Source organism: Schistocerca americana, chromosome 2 (genome assembly GCF_021461395.2).
Source record: "Schistocerca americana isolate TAMUIC-IGC-003095 chromosome 2, iqSchAmer2.1, whole genome shotgun sequence".
NCBI classification, from domain to species: domain Eukaryota; kingdom Metazoa; phylum Arthropoda; class Insecta; order Orthoptera; family Acrididae; genus Schistocerca; species Schistocerca americana.
The window spans coordinates 774316904-774335930 of NC_060120.1; the positions used below are offsets into that span (position 1 = coordinate 774316904).

Sequence of the window (19027 nt, forward strand, 5' to 3'; positions counted from 1 at the left end):
ACTTTGTATGTCAATATCAGTTAAATTGTGTAGTATCTTCCATCTATTAGTACTTCACTGTGTTTAGTATGCAAGCAGAACACTTTTTGTTTCTTATCTGACACAATTTCAGTTATGAATAGTTATTAAAAGAAATGAACATAAAAGATTACTGTGTGCAACTGACCTGTTTACGAAGAGTGTGTACTTCCTGCTGAGCTCGCTCTCGTTCTTCAATTTCTGTAGTTAGTCGTGCTTGAAGTTCGCGCTCTTCATTGAGCCTCTGGCTACCTTCTGCCCGAGTACGTGACAGTTCTTCTTGAATAGCCTGGAGCTGCTGAGCTGTCTGTAGTTGTTGTCTCTCCACCTCACGCAGCTGGCCCTGTAGCCTTGACCGTTCACTGTCGAGTGTTGCCTTCACATCTTCTAAGCCTGTGTTATGTTAAACAATAACAATCTTTCTTTTTTCTAAACAATAAATATGAAATGCAGAACAGAAGTGGAAAACCTCAACACTTATTGTTGAAAAAGAAACAAAGAAAGCTGGGCTGAGAGGTGCTTGAATAGAAAACCATTGTGAAAAAGGCAAGATAGAAAATGAGAAATAGCAAAGAAAAATAGACAAGCAATGAAGAGGAATACTGATTTTTAGAACTATTTGACAAGTCAGACATAAAATGTAGCTCAGGAGTCACAAGTAACAGAATATAGTAAAAACTCTCAAATTTGTTAGTACCCATAAGAGCTGAGGAAACTCCCCAAGCATGATATGCAAATACTCCGAATTCAAGTAACAGTGTAATAAAGCCATGGAGGCAACAAGTTAAATACACTTTTCTCTATGAAATGACTTAATGCAAACGTACTTGCTATCTTCTGATATGCATCTTCTAGGGTGCGGCTCTGTTCACGTTTTTCACCCTCAATACGTTTCACATATTCTCTTAATTCTTTATTGGAGCTGCTGTACTTGTCTTTTTCATAGTTGCTATCTGCAAGCTGTCTTCGGACATCGGTTAGCTCCTTGCGCAGCATTTCACTGCTATTTTCCACTGAAAAACATAAATAATACAGATTGAGTTGCAAAAAGGAAATAGATGAACTAACTAGCAAGAAATTTAAGTCCAGGAAATCAGTTACAAAGAACAAAATTGTAAACATTACACACGTCATGAGTATATTATTTTTATTTATAATGCACAACACAGATGAGCATTAATAATACTTACAACGGCAGAAATGTGTATATTTAACTGCTGCCAAAAGAATAAAAAGTCTGTAGTTAGATTATCAGACAAATAAGTTGAAAAAGAACGGCTAAATATGCAATGATCAAAAATTTAGATATCTTTTGCCATCAGAAAGGAAAATGAAAAATGAAAAAAAGGGAAGATGTACAAGTATTTATTGAGGGGAAGCAAATACTCACTCAGAGCTTACATTAGAGAGTCGGAGCACAAAGGTGTACTTGGGAAGAAAGGAGAAGGAAACTGTCTGTGCCCTTTCAAATGAACCATCCTTTTGCCTTAAACAGTTTACCGTATTTACTCGAATCTAAGCCGCACTATTTTTCCGGTTTTTGTAATCCAAAAAACCGCCTGCGGCTTAGAATCGAGTGCAAAGTAAGCAGAAGTTCTGCAAAATGTTGGTAGGTGCCGCCACAAGTAACTTTTGCCGTCGAATATATGTAGCGCTACACAGGCATGCTTTGCAGGCACAAAGATAAATACTGGCGCCAAAACCTCTGCGTCAGTAAATAAATTAAAAAGAAAAATGTGGAAGACGAGCTTTTTCCTCCGCCCCGAGTTTCGACCACTGCATTTTCATACATTATCCAACGAAGTAAATACAAATTCCGTATTGTTCATCTTCGAATGTAGCAACCTTTCAATGTACTACGAAAATCCGACTGGCAAGACTGTTTGGGGTGTTTGTCAATACGGCCAACTCTACGTTCTGAATTTTTTCCTACCTGTGACAAGAGATGGTTGCTAATAGGAACTTTTATGAATTGTGAATCACATGCAGTAATCTCTTCATCATAAGAATAATATGAATATAAACATTTTGCCATGTATTCTTTTGTGTTTGCTGCTACTTCATTTAAATCCTGTCTGCCTAGTAAACTACGAAACTAGAGTGACACAACAGCAATCGCGGAAGAATGTACATATCATGCCATATTTATATTAGTATTATTCTTACGCCAATTAGAGATGCAGTCAGAAATGAAGCACAACTGACTAGATTTTTAAATCTAAGATGACTCTAATTTCTGTGCAGAAGGTAATGCACTAAAGAGGCATCTGCAAAGATATTCAAACGGAGAAAAATTTTCACTAAACTCTCCTTCACAACATCTTCTATCACACGCAGTCTATTATTTGGTTCTTGTTGATCATTATCAAAGAAAGCAGCAGTGTAAGTAACAACAAATTGCAGTCTCTTGCCATTGTTTCGCTTATGAGCCAATTTTATTTATTTATTTATTTTTTTATTTTTCAATTGGAAGCGACGGTAGCGCATACAAAAGCAAGCCATGCCGCGAGCGGCGACAGGTCGTAAACACTCATTATCAGAATGCGATAAACAATGCGTGACACAGTACAATAATGCATTTTCAGCTTAGAGTGATGTAAACACCTATAACAAAGTAACGACTCTTATCAGATCAAAGAAAAATAAGCAATCAATTCAACCCAGACGAAGCACATGAAAAAGGAAGGGTACCCGTATAAATACGGACGGAGCGCCTGACGCATAGCAATGGCTACCTGGTAAAGCTTAACTGCTAAGCTTACGACTCGAACCAAACTACTGTAGCTGTATCATCATTCATTCGACCTAAATTGTGTCTCATACTACAATGGACCAACTTTGTTTTGATTTGGAGGTGCGACCTAAAAACTTTTCTCTCCCCTCGAATTTCGAATCTCAAATTTCAGGTGCGGCTTAGATTCGGGAAAATTTTTTTTCCTTGATTTCGAGTATCATTTTTCAGGTGCGGCTTAGATTCGAGTGCGGCTTAGATTCGAGTAAATACGGTAGGTAAATCCTGGAAAACCTAAAGCTAGATGACTATGGGGATTTGAATTGTCATCTGCAACAATGACAACAAAAACAACAACAACAACAACAGTAATAGTTTGTAATTTGAGCCTCAGTTGTTGGACCACAGTTACTTTTGACACTCGTCCTGCATTCGCTTGTCTCTAATTCTAGTATTATGAATGACTTTTCATTTCCTCTATCAACTGTACATGCTATACTATTTTAGGTATAATTCTCTTTCATCAATTTTGGGATTTCTTTCTGATGACTCATTTCTGAAGCTCTGTATGTTCCTATTTTTATCATTTTATTATCTGTGTGTTACACTGGAAATGAAAATACACCTTTTAATTAATTACATTTATTTACATTATTAAAGAAGGAAGCATTTATACTGAACCCATTAAATGCAATCAATTAACGAAAAACAGCTTTACAACCATACACCACTCAAACATATTTTTAAAAAACGTTGTCATAACTTCTAAGTTCTCTTCTGAGACTTGAAGCCAATGGTTCGTCAATACTTGACTATAGTGTGGAAACAGCACCCCATAATTTGAACACTGAAGACAAATTTCCTTCAGCACAACACCAGACATTTGATAAAGTACACATAACTTGCTTGCATTGAAAATTGCTTTTGCACTAAGAATATCTTATATGGCTGAGATGTGCTATATGTGCACGTAATAAGACTATTTGCCATCTCAGCATTAATAAGAGTTCATTATGGTTGAAACAAGAACCTAGAACAGTGAACACAGACTTAATAGGCGGATCTGTTGCCACAAGAATTGTTGGCCTAATTTGAAGGTGCAGTCCAATGCGTTTCAGTGTCTTCTTTATAATGGTTCCCTTTCTTGTGATTTTTTTTTCCAATGGCAGGTTTAGTACATTCCATGAAAAGAAAGGTACCTCAGAAAAAGGTTAAGTCATAATTTCTTTTTCCATTACTACTACAAAAATTGTCCTTTTTTTTTTTAAACTGTGCAATATATTTTGTAAAACTGAAGTTACGTTTTGCTTAAGGAGTCAATTTAACAACTCTTATTACTTTTTAGATAACTTTCTTGAATCAACCCTGAAAAAGAATTAACAATAAATGATTTTTTTTTAAAAAAAAAAAGAACAGCCAAGTTGGACATTATCTTTGACTGCACCAGTGGCAGAAGTACGAGAATGAGCGTCAAAAATTTTGAGATACTACACATTCACTTCTGCCTGAAGCATTAGTGCCTTCATATTTCTCAAAAGCTTACTAGTTTAGTCACTAAAAATTCATTTTTCCACAGCAATGAAGCAATCTTCACTTTCAACTTCGAATACAGGTAACGTTTTCTTCAGCGAAGTCAGATTTCACAATATTTTTGCACAGGAATTCGTATAAAAAATGACGCTGTTTAGAGTGATCTTTAATGTGATGCACTGATTAAAATGGGTATTTTTGTAGTATGTCAGTATAAATAAGAAAATCATAAAATACGGCACTGGAGCTTCACAAATTTGCAAATCAACATGGCACCTGCTTGGTGTGCTTCTATCAGCCAAATATAGTACAGGACACTTGACATCATGAAAATGTATTTCTGCCAGTAAAACATGACACAGAGAATATTTAAAGCAGGACACTCAGATATTTAAAACAGGACACTGAGAATATTTATTTCAATACTTATTAATATCATTTTCACCATTCTATGAAAGTAGTTTATTGTGTAGTTTAGTTTACACTGGAGTGAGCAAGAATTCTCTCTGGTGTAAACTGCATTCAGTCTTGTTCAGTTCACATTTGTTAGTGTTCGCTCATGGTCCTCCGGCAGTAGGTCATCAAAGGATCAAAGGTTAAAAAGGAAAAGTACAATAAATTTCCTTGAAAATACACAAGTGTGAAAAATTAAAATTATACAAAAGATCTGATCATTGTCACTGTTATGTTCACAACAGCTGTAATTACAAGACTGATGTATGACTGTTATGTTGGAGATTTTTGATGATAAATGAAAATGGTTTACATGGTATCATGCTCACTGCCCTGTAGCAAACCAAACAGCAGATTTTGTCAAGTAGCATACGCGACAGCTTATATGAATGTATTAAACCTCATTAATCATATTTTAATGACATTATTTTACTTGCACATACTTTAAACCAGTCCTTGAAGTGCTTTCCACATATCACTGCAGACATCAGAGACTGTCACAGGAGATAGCAATTACTGAATTGTGAACAACCACTAATGTAAAAGTTTCCAGTAACTAACAAACAGAGAGTAAATGCTAGCATTTATTCAGATTATGTTGGTCATCGGTACTTAATATTCTGCTTTTAAATTTCCTCCTCAATTGTACTGAGACGCCAATGAAAAGCAACATATATGCAAAGTTTTGGAAATTAGAGTTGCAATTCAGTATTAACTGCACTTCTCAAAACATTTCCCCTGAATACCTCTTTTTATAATGCTATTTTCCTTACTTTGTCACAAACAATGAGCTTGCCATGCAAAATAAACCTCTCTAAATATCAAAGGTAAGCACAGTATTGGCTCTGTGCTCCAATTAACGCCAAGAAACAATAATGCGGTGCTATATGCTTTGCCTGTTATTTTGTATTCTTTTCTGTTCCAACTAGTGTAAACACTTGCTCATGGATACAAGTGAATTGTAGTAAACACTGGGAAATTTTCTGTAACTGTTAATTTGCTTGACTTCACTTCCATTCACCTAGGTGTAAATCGGGCTTGATGTATTCATAGGCCGGGGCATATATTGGGTTAAAAGTCCTCAGATACCAAGCTCATTTACGTTTTTGCTAAACAAAAGTGTTGCACTCAATGTTTTTCACATTTACAGCTGCTTATTATGAAAATAACTAGTTTAATTTATGATCTGCATTAAAGAATTTTTTTTTTAAAGTGCCACTTGTTTGTACAATAGGTTGTGCAAAAATGCCAGGAAATGTCACATTGGCGACTAAGATTGGTACTGGAATGTTGTCACTTGTCATATCTGGAACCACAGTTCTTTAAACAAGAAAGCCACTGTTATTTTAAGATTATATGTAATTCTCAGAATTGGAAAAAAAGGTCAAATCCAATTTCAGCATTCAATAACTATTAGTTACCAATATCAGTAAACTGCTACCTTTAGATTTACAACATTTTTGCAAGGGAACAGAAAAATACCAGATTTTGTGACATTTAGTAACCATTTCAAGTTGTATTGTAGTTGTAGTAATACTGTTCACGTTTACGTCGCACTTCACTTAGCGTAGACCAGGACTGTGTCCTAGGCATGCCCGATGTTAACTGACTGGGCACGGCCCGTGCTGCCGGAGTTCTTGTTGTTGTTGTTATGCCAGTAGAGGTCGCGTCCGAATTTTTGCGTGCCCTCTGGTGGACAGGACTCTACTTGCGGCAACTACCGTCCGTGACGCGCCGTGCCGATGTGCGCCTTCTGCGATCTTTCTGGTGGCTACTGCACTCTTCCTCCTTCGGGGGGTGAAGCCACTGTGATCCACTGCGTCGGAAGGTGGAGCGTCGGGCAGGAGCGATGACCTCCACATCCATTGGAAGGCCGGAGTCGAGGGGATCTGCCAACCCTCGAGCTGGAACCTTCGAATATGGCTGGAAGTGACCCACACGAAGAGGCCCCCCGTCGTTCCACAACCGGAGCCCGGGACAGAACGGGCGACAAGCTGTCGAACTCCAGATCCTGTTCCACGTCGGGAGGGGCAAGACCCAGTGGTGGGGACGATGGGGAAGGGACGACCACATGTGAACCAGCCTCCTGAGAAACCGGGCCTGCGAGGGGGGCTGGCTATCACTGTGGCATCTCGAACGATGGCGATGCCAGTGCTGGAGCTACTGGAGGCTGCCAAGGCTGAGAACCATCGCAGTGCGGCAGAGTCACAGGGGGGAGAGGCGGTAACGTCCCCTGCGAAACCAACACAGGTGCCGGCAATGGGGAAGCCGGTGTCCGAGAGGTCGGAGGGTGGGTGCCCAAACGTGGACGTAGCTGATTTTGGTGACGACGTACCACCCGGTCCCTCGCCTGCAAGGTATAGAGCCGGCGGCCATTTCGGTGCAGGACCACCGCCAGTATCCAACGTGGATTGTGACCAAACCCATGGGCCCGGACCGACATACCCAGTGCAAAGCCAGGTACTCCGTTTTGCGAAGACTGGCGAGGACCAGGCCGGAGGAGGTGCTGCAGAGTCCTTGGTTGACGCCCATAGAGGAGCTCTGCGGGGCTGCGTTCTTCCATTGGTGTGGTCTGGTATGCCGTCAGGAAAAACATCAATGCTTCCTCCGCAGGAAATTTGTGCACATACTTTTTCATCTGCGTCTTAAATGTGCGCACCATGGGCTCGGCTTCCCCATTCGATTGTGGATGGAAGGGGGGAGAGTAAACATGCCGAATACCGAAGTGCCTACAAAAATCCTGGAAGGTCTGTGAAATAAACTGTGGTCCATTGACCGAGACCAGGGTGATTGGCAGACCTTCCACAGAAAAGATTTTTGCTAGTGCCTGGATTGCAACTTCTGAAGTGGTTGAGGAGCAGCGAACCACATATGGGAAGCGGGAATAAGCATCAATGACAATGAGCCAAAAGCCATTGAGAAATGGGCCCGCAAAATCGATGTGAACACGTTACCATGCTTGGGTTGCCGGCGGCCATGAAGAGAACGCTGCCTTGGGAGATGCCTGTTGGCTCGCACACTGGGAACAGGCAGCCACCAAGTGCTCAATTTCTCTGTCAATACCGGGCCAGTACACATGTCTGCGAGCCAAGGTTTTAGTACGGGAAACACCCCAGTGCCCCGCATGTAATAACGTGAGGACCTCCCTTCGTAAACTTGCAGGAACAACCACGCGAGGAGCTGTATCATCGGTAGATAGATGGAGAACTCCTTCCAAGACCGAGAGGTGGTCTCGTAGAATAAAATAATTACGAAGAGGGTCCGAGGCCCGACCCGGAGGGCGGGATGGCCACCCCTGCTGAATGAGGTGAACTACTTGCTGGAGAACCGGGTCAGCTGCCGTTTCCCTGGCGACTCAGGAACTAGTGATCGGGAAGCCATCAACCGCTTGGCGGGACGCCACATCCAAATGAAAACAAACAATCTCCTCACGATCGAACGTAGGATCCGGGCCCACCGGAAGACTGGAAAGAGCGTCGGTGTTTGCATGTTGACCGGTAGGGTGAAAATGAATGTCATAATGGTACTTAGAGAGGAACAAGGCCCAGGGCTGTAGTCTGTGGGCCACCCTATCCGGAATCTGAGAGGCGGGGCCAAATAACGATATTAACGACTTATGGTCAGTAATTAACTGAAACTTCGTGCCATACAAGAAAGGGTGAAACTTGGTAACAGTGTAGACAATGGCCAAAGCCTCGTTTTCCACCTGGGAGTAATGGGTCTGCGCGGGACTAAGAGTTTTAGACGCAAATGCCAGTGGTTGCTCGGAACCATCGGCGTTTCGATGGGCCAGGACCGCCCCCACCCCATACTGCGAAGCATCTCTAGCCAGGACTAATGGCTTATGGGGGTCAAAAGTAGCCAAACAAGGCGCTGACATGAGGAGGCCCTTCAACGAGGTGAACGCTCGCTCGCATGCAGGCGACCAATCAAAAGGAACACCCTTGCGCAGAAGGCAGTGCAGGGGGCGCGCTATGGTGGAAGCCCTGGGAATGAACCGGTGGTAATAGGCTATCTTGCCTACAAAAGCTTGTAACTCTTTCAGCGAAGCGGGGCGAGGAAGGTCGACGATACCTTGGACCAAACTTCCAAGTGGCCGGATGCCGTGGTGAGAGATGGTGTAGCCCACATACTCAATGGACGGTTGGAAGAAGTTTGACTTATGCAGGTGGCAACGCAAGCCCACAGACCTGAATTTGAGAAAGAGGGTGCGAAGGTTGTGCAAGTGTTCCTTCGTGCTGTGGCCTGTGACAATTATGTCATCCAGGTAATTAATACAATGAGGGATTGTCGACGTGACGTGCTCAAGATAACGCTGGAATATCGCCAGGGCACTGGATATTCCGAAGGCCAACCGCTGGTATTGGTAAAGGCCAAACGGGGTGTTGACAACCGTCAGCCGTTTGGAGTCCTCATCAAGTGGTATTTGATGATAAGCCTCTGAAAGATCGAGTTTCGAAAAATATTGGCCTCCCACCATGGCAGAGAACAATTCATCAGCACGAGGCAAAGGATAGGTGTCCACCACCAATTGGGAATTAATGGTGGCCTTGAAATCGCCACAAAGACGTAATTTTCCCGAGGGCATCCTCACAATAACGAGGGGCGAAGCCCACTCAATAGAAGAAATGGGAAGAACGACTCCTAGGGCTGTCAGCCGGTCTAACTCTTCCTTTACCTGAGGGCGGAGAGCCAAGTGGATCTGCCTTGCGCGTAGAATACGCGGGCGAGCCGACGCCTTCAACGTTAAGTGAGCTTCAAAATCAGAAACACGCCCCAGGCCCTCCTCAAAGATATCGGGAAAGTCTGAGATCAAAGATTCCAATGATTGATAGGGAACGTCTTCGGAGACCAACTGTATGGTGTCAGTGATAGAAAAACCGAAAGCTTGAAAGGCATCCATGCCAAAAAGGTTAGCGGAGCTCACATCACTGACAACAATAAAAGTAATAGGCCGAGTGACTGATTTGTAAGTCACGTCGGTAGTGAATTGACCCAGTAGGGGAATGAACTGTTTACCACAACCGCGTAGACGCCGGTAAACTGGCGCCAATGGGAGCGATCCAAGGTCGGAATAAGTTTGTGCATTCAACAACGAAACTGCCGCGCCCATATCTACTTGCAGTTGTAACCGGCGTGACAGAACCGATACCTCGATAAAGAGTTTGCGTGCCGATGCGTCAGGAGCCTGGCCCGATGAAACTTCCTGAATGTCAACGTCCATGTCCTCTGTACCTGCTTCCTTCGATTCTTTTGAGGCTGAGCGGCAAACTTTAGCAATGTGACCTTTTTTATTACATTTGCGACAAACGGCCCAACGCTGGGGGCGCTCTGACCGACCATGATGTATGTAGCACGACGCACAGGACGGCAACGGGGGCCGGCGGCCGGAATTCTGTTTATGCGCCATGCGGGAGCGGCCATAACGGTCGGATTGTACCGCTCGCACGTCGTCCACCCCGGATACAGTGGACGCGGACGCACCGCCCTTAACCGCCACGACGTCGCACCACGCTTCCAGCTGTTGACCTGCGGTGTGAGACTTCATACGATTGAGCAATGGACAGGACTTCCTCAAGGGAAGGGTCTTCTAACTGCAGGGCCTGTTGCCGGACCTCCCTATCAGGGACCGAACGAACAATGACGTCGCGTACCGTAACGTGGGCATACGACTCTCGCGACTGCTCCGTGACAAAATGACACTTGCGACTAAGACCATGCAGGGTAGCGGTCCACGCCCGGTAAGACTGATGGGGCTGTTTCTTGCATTGATAGAACTCGACCCTAGCCGCCACAACATGCGTGCGGCGGCGATAATATGAAGACAGCAATGAACACAATGCGTCAAAAGACAAGGACGAGGGTTTCTGCAACGGCGCTAGCTGCCGCAAAACTTGATACAGCGGTGGAGATATCCAAGACAAGAAGAGAGCACGACATACCTCCGCATCGGCAACATGAAACGCCTGGAAATGCTGCCGAAGGCTGTGTTCGTATGCGTCCCAATCCTCCGCCGTCTCGTCATACAGGGGAAAGGGAGGAGGGAACGGCGCTGGAGCAGACGGCGTGGAGAGCAACGCCGGAAGCACTTGTTTCATGGTGACCATGAGCTCCATCTGCTGCTCAACCAAAACCCGCACTAAATCCTCCATGCCGTGGAGAAGCTGCGAAACCGGAACAACGACGCAACACGCGAAAGAACGACCCTACTCATCGCCAATTGTGTAGTAACACTGTTCACGTTTTCGTCGCACTTCACCTAGCGTAGACCGGAACTGTGTCCTAGGCATGCCTGATGTTAACTGACTGGGCACGGCCCGTGCTGCCGGAGTTCTTGTTGTTGTTGTTATACCGGCAGAGGTCGCGTCCGAATTCTCGCGTGCCCTCTGGTGGACGGGACTCTACTTGCGGCAACTACCGTCTGTGACGCGGCGTGCCGATGTGCGCCTCCTGCGATCTTTCTGGTGGCTTCTGCAATAGCACTAATAGTTGGAGATTTTGTATTTATTTTTGCTTTGTGACAGAAACACATAACCACACTGCACAAACACTCCCCAGTTGTCCCTATGCAAAGGTGTACAATTTGTACAGTACACTCGAGGAGGAAGAAATAATTGAAGGTATGTTAGTCAGTCTCTAGGTTACTATAGGTACACCACCAGATCTGAGCAGCAACAATGGAAGAAGTATGTCATGACAATGCCAATGGAGCCAACCTCGTAATCACCTAAAGCGATTTAAGTAAACCATGAAAAACCTACATAAGAGGAAAGTGCCTTCACCATTGAGTCACAAAAAATGCTAACATAATGATCAGGAATCCATCTCACCATTTCAGGGTAACTAATAAAACCTGTGTATGAGAGTCACAACATTTTTTTGTCACAATAACTAATTTATTGCACCTACAGCGGCAAGGAAACATAACATATTTGGATGAGATGCTGGATTATGTCATAACTTAAATGAGTTATTTAATAGTTTATATAGCATAATAAATGCTCAGAATTTGAGGCCTGCTTACAGGATTATGCGTCTTGCTGTAGTTGTTTGTATTTCAGCAATTGGAAAGCCTTTTCTATTTCAGATAGTTAAAAATAACCTGGTTAAAGAAATTCCAAAATGAGTATAATAAAATATTTTTGTACATTCCTGACCAAATTCAGAGTCTTAAATATTGTGTACAGTGTTCTTACAGTTTGAGCTGTCCATGTACAATTGTCCGTAGATCTTCAGTTCTCCAACATACGCTCTCCTACAATCACAAATCAAAGAATCTATTCTGCACACCTTGCTGGACTAGTAGAAGTAGTTTAAAAACAGTTCACATCGCAATGAAGGGAGAAATATTTGTTCTGGAAACAACTTTTAGGCTGCGGCTAACATTTCGGTGATAACATTTCTTCCATAAATATTGGCATAGCAACAGATGCTGGGGGGCTTAAGTACTAACAGCGTTGAAACTGTTCACGAACAGTTTGAGAATCATGATACCTCAGTAGGTGAGAGTATTACTTGCAAAAGGCAATGTTTCAGTTTTGAGTCCCATTCCAGAACACAGTTCCACCCTGAAAGAAAGTTTCAAAATCAGCACAATCTGCTGCAGAGTGGAATATTCATTCTGAAAAGAGACACTAGTCTGTGCAAAGCCATTTATTCACAACATTCTTTCCTCTAGGAGAGCTGATCTAACAAGGTGTGCAGCAGCATTTCCATGAAGTTTGAAAATTAGGAGAGTACTACTAAGAAGAAAGCTGTGTGAATGTGTCATGAGCAGTGCCTCAATAGCTCAGCCAGAAAGAACGACGGAAGGATGATTAGGGTTTATTGTCCTATCAATGATGATATCATTAGTGATGGAGCACAAGTTCAGATTGGAAGAAGATGTGAAAGGAAATCAGCTGAGACCTTTTGAAAGGAACCATCCTGACATTTGAATACAGCAGTTCAGAGAAACCACAGGAAATCTAAATTGGGATGGCTGGACAGGGATCTGCACTGCATGCACCGTGTCTTACCACTGTGCCTTCTTGCTTGATCAATCTGTGAGAGCATTATCTGGGAAAGGTAGGATTCCGGGTACATGTTCTTCTCTGGCATGTATTATAGCCTGTCATGTAGTTTCCAAAAGAGTGCGCAAACAGTGCATACTCTGCTTCAGAGTGAAAGATTCATTCTGAAAAAGATTATATAATACGTACATCTCTCTGACTACTTCTTATTTTGTATAACATGAACTGTAGATTTCATTCAAGTGAAGTACATGAGGAATATTTTTGAAACAGTATCAACAAAGGTCTTATTCTGAAACAAAAGATCAACAGATGATAGTAGGATTCGGGTTCGTCACAGATTACCATATCAATTGTAAGATGTTTTTAGCAGAAGCATAAAACAAGTTATTGCATGTTTAAATTGGTTATCAATCATGTGTGAGTTTGATAATGGAACACAATTACATTTCTGGTTTTTTAAAGAATTACATACTCATTACAAACCCATCCTGAATAATGTGTTATTTACCTCACTGCAAAATACTGGAAGACACTAAATTCCAGAAGGCGTTTTTGCTCTAAAATTTGAGGCAATGAAAGAAATACAAGAATAATGACATCAAAGTACCCACAAGAGAAGCCCCATCAAATTTCTTTTTCTTTTTCAATTTTTTAAATGATGTAACAAATGTAGTTGTAGGTAGATACTCAAAATAAAAATGTGAAACCAAAAATTATGGCAAAGGGAATACAAAATCACTTTTCAAAATTAACAGAAATGCCTCTTCCTGTAGATAAGTAACATTCACTGTGGGAACGATCATGAAGAAATGGCAAATAGAGTGGACCCATGACTGATTCATTTCCTACTGGTGTTAATAGTAATACTGAAACCCTACCTAACAAATGTGCCTTACATCTCACAAATAAAAACAAAAGGTTCCAACTTACATTCTTTAAGTTTGCGCAGTGTCTCCTGCAGTTGCTGATGACAACTGTCATATCTATCTTCAGCTAGATGTAACTGAACTTTCAGTTCTTGAGCTTCCTGTTGAGCAAGATCACGCTCCTTACGAATTTCAGCAGCGGATGCTTCAAGCTTAGCTCTTTCATCTTCTCCTCTCACTCTAATGGAACAAAGACCTTCTGTTAAATATTTTCACAAGACACAAAAATATGCATATAGTAGCATAAATGGTGAAGTTTTCCATGATGACCTACATTCTACCTGTATTGATAATATTCTAACAAACTATGTATTTGAAGATGTTTATAAATTTTGCATAGATTTAGGAATCTCTGGCCACTCTGCATTATTCAATGAACTACAAAAAATTAAGAAAGAAATATCCTGTAACAAAAGCCACATGAAAAGGATCTTCAATGAAAAAAATTCAGTTACATTTAGAAATAAGTTAAGAGACACTGAATGGCCCTACAGCATCTGCATTTTGAGTAATAGTAACTTTAACAATTTTTTAAGTAACTTTCCTGAAATATTTATTGGAACTTTTCCACTCAGAACAACATGCAACAAAATGACTAACTTAAATGGATAAACCAGAGTATAAAAATTTCTAGTGCCAGGAAGAGGAAACTCGACAATGAACTGAAATATAATAAAAAAGGACATTTTACTGAATATGTTTGTCAGTGTAAAGCTATATTTTTAAGAGTTATGAGGGCAGCCCAAAAAAGGCAAACAAGAAGTTTATAGTACAACCTAAAAGTAAAACAAAAGCAGTGTGGTCTGTTGTCAAATCAGAGTTACGTGTTAGAGTTAGTAGCAATGAAATATCTAGGATTAAAGTAGATGATAGCTTTATTGTAACCCCAGATCAAATTACAGAGTGTTTAAATGAACTGGGGCAAAGTCTGATGTTGATGTAGCAGAGTATCAGAGTAAAGAAAATCCCTTTGAAGTCCACTATGAAGTTGAGTATCTTACAGATTTTAAAAAAGTCTCAATAAAGGATATGGAAAATGTCATATTATCATTAAAAAATAAAAACTCTGATGGTTGGGATGGGATACCCACTAAAGTGATTAAAATGGTGAGTGGCATAATAGCTGCTCCCCTCACTACGGTATTTAACCAGTCTTTTGAACAGGGATGCTTTACCGATGTTTTGAAGTATACCAAAGTCAGACCTCTGTTCAAGAAAGGGTAGAGGGAAGATTGGGAAACTATTGGCCAATTTCTATTCTTCCAGTCCTGTCAGAAGCATTAGAGAAAGTACCTGCAAACCAGATCAAAAACTTTATTGTAAAAAATGATATTATTATAAGTAACCAATTTGGATTTCAATGAGGAGCAAACGCTCTGGATGTAGTGAGTAACTTTATTGAAAAGATAGACAAATTACTGAAAAGCTAGACAAATCATTGGATGAGAGGAGTAAAAGTGCAGGTATCCCCTGTGATCTCACAAAAGCATTTGGCTCTGTAAACCATGACTTGCTTATCTACAAATTAGACAACTACAGGATTAAGGACAATGCTCTAAATTGGCTGACATCATACTTACAAAACAGAAAACAAAGGGTAACTAGCACCTCCGATGCAGTGAATCATTATCCTAAATGGAGTACAGTATCACAAGGTGTGCCTCAAGGCTCCATTTTGGGGCCAATCCTGTTCCTGTTCTATGTAAATGACGTATCCATAAATATAAATTCCTCATCAGTTCTGTTTGAAGACAATACTTCTGTTTTAATTGAAGATGACAATGCAGAAACAATTCCAAGCTCCATCATAAGCACATTGGATATCTTAGAAAACTGGTTCCAGTTAAATGGGTTGAAAGTGAACACTGAAAAAACTCATATAATACAATTAAAACCCAAACATTCAAAATGTATGGAACTTAAAATATAACATGACAAGCAACCTATGAAAGAAGTCGATATGGTCAAATTCCTGGGACTAAATGTGAACAAGAACTTAAGCTGGAATACACATATTGATTTCCTATCAAATAAACTATGCAGTTTTGCGTCTGCAATGCAAATACTAGCAAATTTGACTGATTTGAGTACACAAAAAATTGCTTATTATAGTTATTTTGAATCTGTCATTAAATATGGGATAATCTTCTGGGGAAGTTCAAGTAGTGTATCTCAAATACTGAAACTGCAAAAGAAAATTGTCTGACACGTGTACTGCACAGCAAACAGAGTCTTGTTGCCCATTATTTCGGAAACTAAAAAAATCTAACCGTTCCCTCCACATACAATTATGAAATTATAATCTTCCTACATCGCAGACAAAAAATATTTGAGGAGAATCATTTTAACCATACATATAACACAAGAAATAAAAATAATTTTATGCTATGCACACACCAGTTGAAATTATATGCACGTCTCCACAGTATATGGGGATGATAATATATAACAAGCTAATGGGCAAAAAACATATTTAATATGAAGCCAGAAATTTTAAAAATGAGGCTACAGTAGATTCTGTGGGAGGAATGTGACTATTCAATAGAAGAATTCATAGAGGATGAAATGATAATTTGAGCAATTGGTAATTAAATGTTAGATTGTATTGTATCCATATATAACAAAATTGTATAATTATTATGAAGCTGTTTGTTAACATCAGTTGTTCTTTGTTTATGGTGAAAGTTTACCACAATTTGACGTGTCTCCTGTACCTGAATCAAATGATTTAGGTTATGTAAATTATGGGACAAATACGCCACAATTCACGATTCTCTTAACTGTAAATGATATTCTAATGTATGTTAATCTACATAACAATCTTCATTTATGGACAGACATTCCTTGAGCTCAACATACAGAAAATAATTTTTAATAATTGTATTTGTACTTAAATACATTTTCTCTACCACTGGCACACATCCAGTGTTAATATACTAATGATATACAAGGGACGTGGGTATCTTTCACATTACACTGTACATTAGTTTTGGCAACTAATTACCAAAAATTAACCACTGTACATTATTGCAAATGAACAGTTAACAGAGATGGCATCTGCTCTAATTTCACAACAGAAGTAGTAGTAAGTATTGTTTAGCACAATATTGTCAGAACACATGATGGTAAAGGAAAACATATTGTCAATATTAACCTCATTAATGACCAAGATGTAAACTGAAACCTACCATGTTGATTACTGGAATGGAACAAAAATTTGATGTTGGCTTTTCAGAGTTTTGTAGTACTGATAATAGCTACAAAAAATAAAGATGACACAAAGTCTAAACAACAACTGAATTTTGTATCTATATATTCCCAGAGCGGAATAACACCCTTAAATTCCATAAAACTTTTTTCCCCACTGCATGCAGGCGCATCATTATTATGAAAAAGAAAGAGAGAGAGAGAGAGAGAGAGAGAGAGAGAGAGAGAGAGAGAGAGAGAGAAATTAGTATTAAATTATGTAGCACATCTCATATAAACTAAAATATTCATTTCAATTTAGAGCACTACCTCACTGTTTGCAGACAGTAATTTTGTTGATGCTACTGCATCATATTGTTTGACCCCCACCCCCTCCAACACCCTCCCTTCCCGTTCCACTACAAGTTATTCCCTGTTTTTGCAGAATCTAACAACAGACATTTAATGACAAAATTTCAGCCTCTATTACAAAGCTACACATTACAGGTCCCTCATTACTTCATCAGTTCTAGTGTTCCTACACCGTGACACCGTGTCACCAAATTAACAAATAAAATCTGTCTCAGCCACAACCTGGTAAACATACAGTAGATTTCGTCTCAGCATGGCATAGAACTATGCACATGGAATACTGATGGTGCAGCATGAAGTGTTCCATGAACCTAATGATGGGGCCGAATCGCCACATCACTACCCTACTGTGGAGTTCACTGCCTGAAACTTGAAGTACTAATGATGATATAATATGATGCTATGCTGGAGCAGTTTTACACTCATTAGTGGTCACTATAAGGTGATGCATTCCAGCAGAATATCCAAGGACAGGTAAAATTGTCATCCTTCTTTGATCATATTCAGAGTAGTCACAACAAAATGTTTCCAGAGATTTCTTCACTGCTGTAGTTTTGGCTGTTAATGATTCTGCTGTTGTTGCGCTTCAGTGAGAAGAGGATATGTAAGACACTCTTCCACAATTGGAGACACTGACGTGCAGGCCCCACTAATATGGAAAAAAATTGACAAATCCAATCAACTAATTTCTCTGTAGGTCTCCTATCAGCCCTTGTCAATTGGCAACCCAATGATGTACTAAGGTTTCCTGAAAACTGTGCCTAAGCTTCTCCCATTTGATAAACTTGTACATCAACAGGAAAATTACCTGGATTAATATTTTGCTCAGTAACAAGCATTTTGTTTCCATATATCTACCTGGCTGCAGACCAATGATCTCATTAATTACTGCCCTACTCAGATTTATCCTTAGCATTTCATTTATAAGTTTTCCCCCATTCATTTTAGCAACTTTTCAAATGCCTGAATAACCACCTTTTCCAATGCAGACGAGGAGGAAGGGAGTCAAGCACTAGACTTCTTGGTTGACGACCCATGATGCAAACAGCCCGATCAAGATGGTCCCACAGATTCTTAACTGGGTCTGAATTCAGGCCATTAGGTGGCCAGGGGAGTATGGTAAACTCATCCCGGTGGTCTTCGAAACCAACACACACACACACACACACACACACACACACACACACACACACACACACACACACAGTCTCTCTCTCTCTCTCTCTCTCTCTCTCTCTCTCTCTCTCTAAAAGCTACGTGAGAGGTTGCACTATGCTGCTGGTATATGGAATCAAGACGAGGAAAAATAAACTGCATGTAGGGGTGGGGCATGGTCTCCAAGGACATGGCCTTCCACAATGATGACATTTCTCAAGGACTCCACGAAAATTTTCCCCAGACCATAACGCTCCCTCCTCTGGCCTGGACCCTTCTGACGATCCAATAACTATCTGTCTGATAGAGTACAAAACATGATTCATATGAAAAGGCTACTTGGGGACAGAGCTGGAGATGACGAGACAGGGGCTAAAAGAAAGTGACAACAATAGGATTGTGGTATGTGTTGTAAGGACAGTTCCCATCCAAGTAATTCTGAGAAGCTGCTAAGGCCAAGAGATGGGGGAGGATGGAAGGTGTTCAGGTGGCATGGGAAGGTTTTCAGGTAGTGTGGTTTGTAAATCAGCTGTTGAAGTAAAATACTTCTCTTGGCTACAGTTGATGGTAGTCACTCTTTTGAATGAGCAACTGCTTGGTTGATTGTCATGCCCACATAAAAGTTTGTGCAAAAGTTACAG

At 40.8% G+C, this 19027-nt stretch overlaps 1 protein-coding gene across 1 annotated transcript in view; it reads right to left on the reverse strand.

The window, feature by feature from the left end:
• The window catches only part of LOC124595467 (rootletin), a 252703-nt gene that overhangs the window by 71102 nt on the left and 162574 nt on the right, over positions 1 to 19027 (reverse strand). The window contains exons 19-21 of the mRNA XM_047134220.1: positions 13678 to 13853; positions 846 to 1031; positions 167 to 411 (exon numbers count right to left, since the gene is read on the reverse strand). Of these exons, the coding sequence (XP_046990176.1) occupies positions 167 to 411; positions 846 to 1031; positions 13678 to 13853 (607 nt within the window). The remainder of the gene's footprint in view (positions 1 to 166; positions 412 to 845; positions 1032 to 13677; positions 13854 to 19027) is intronic.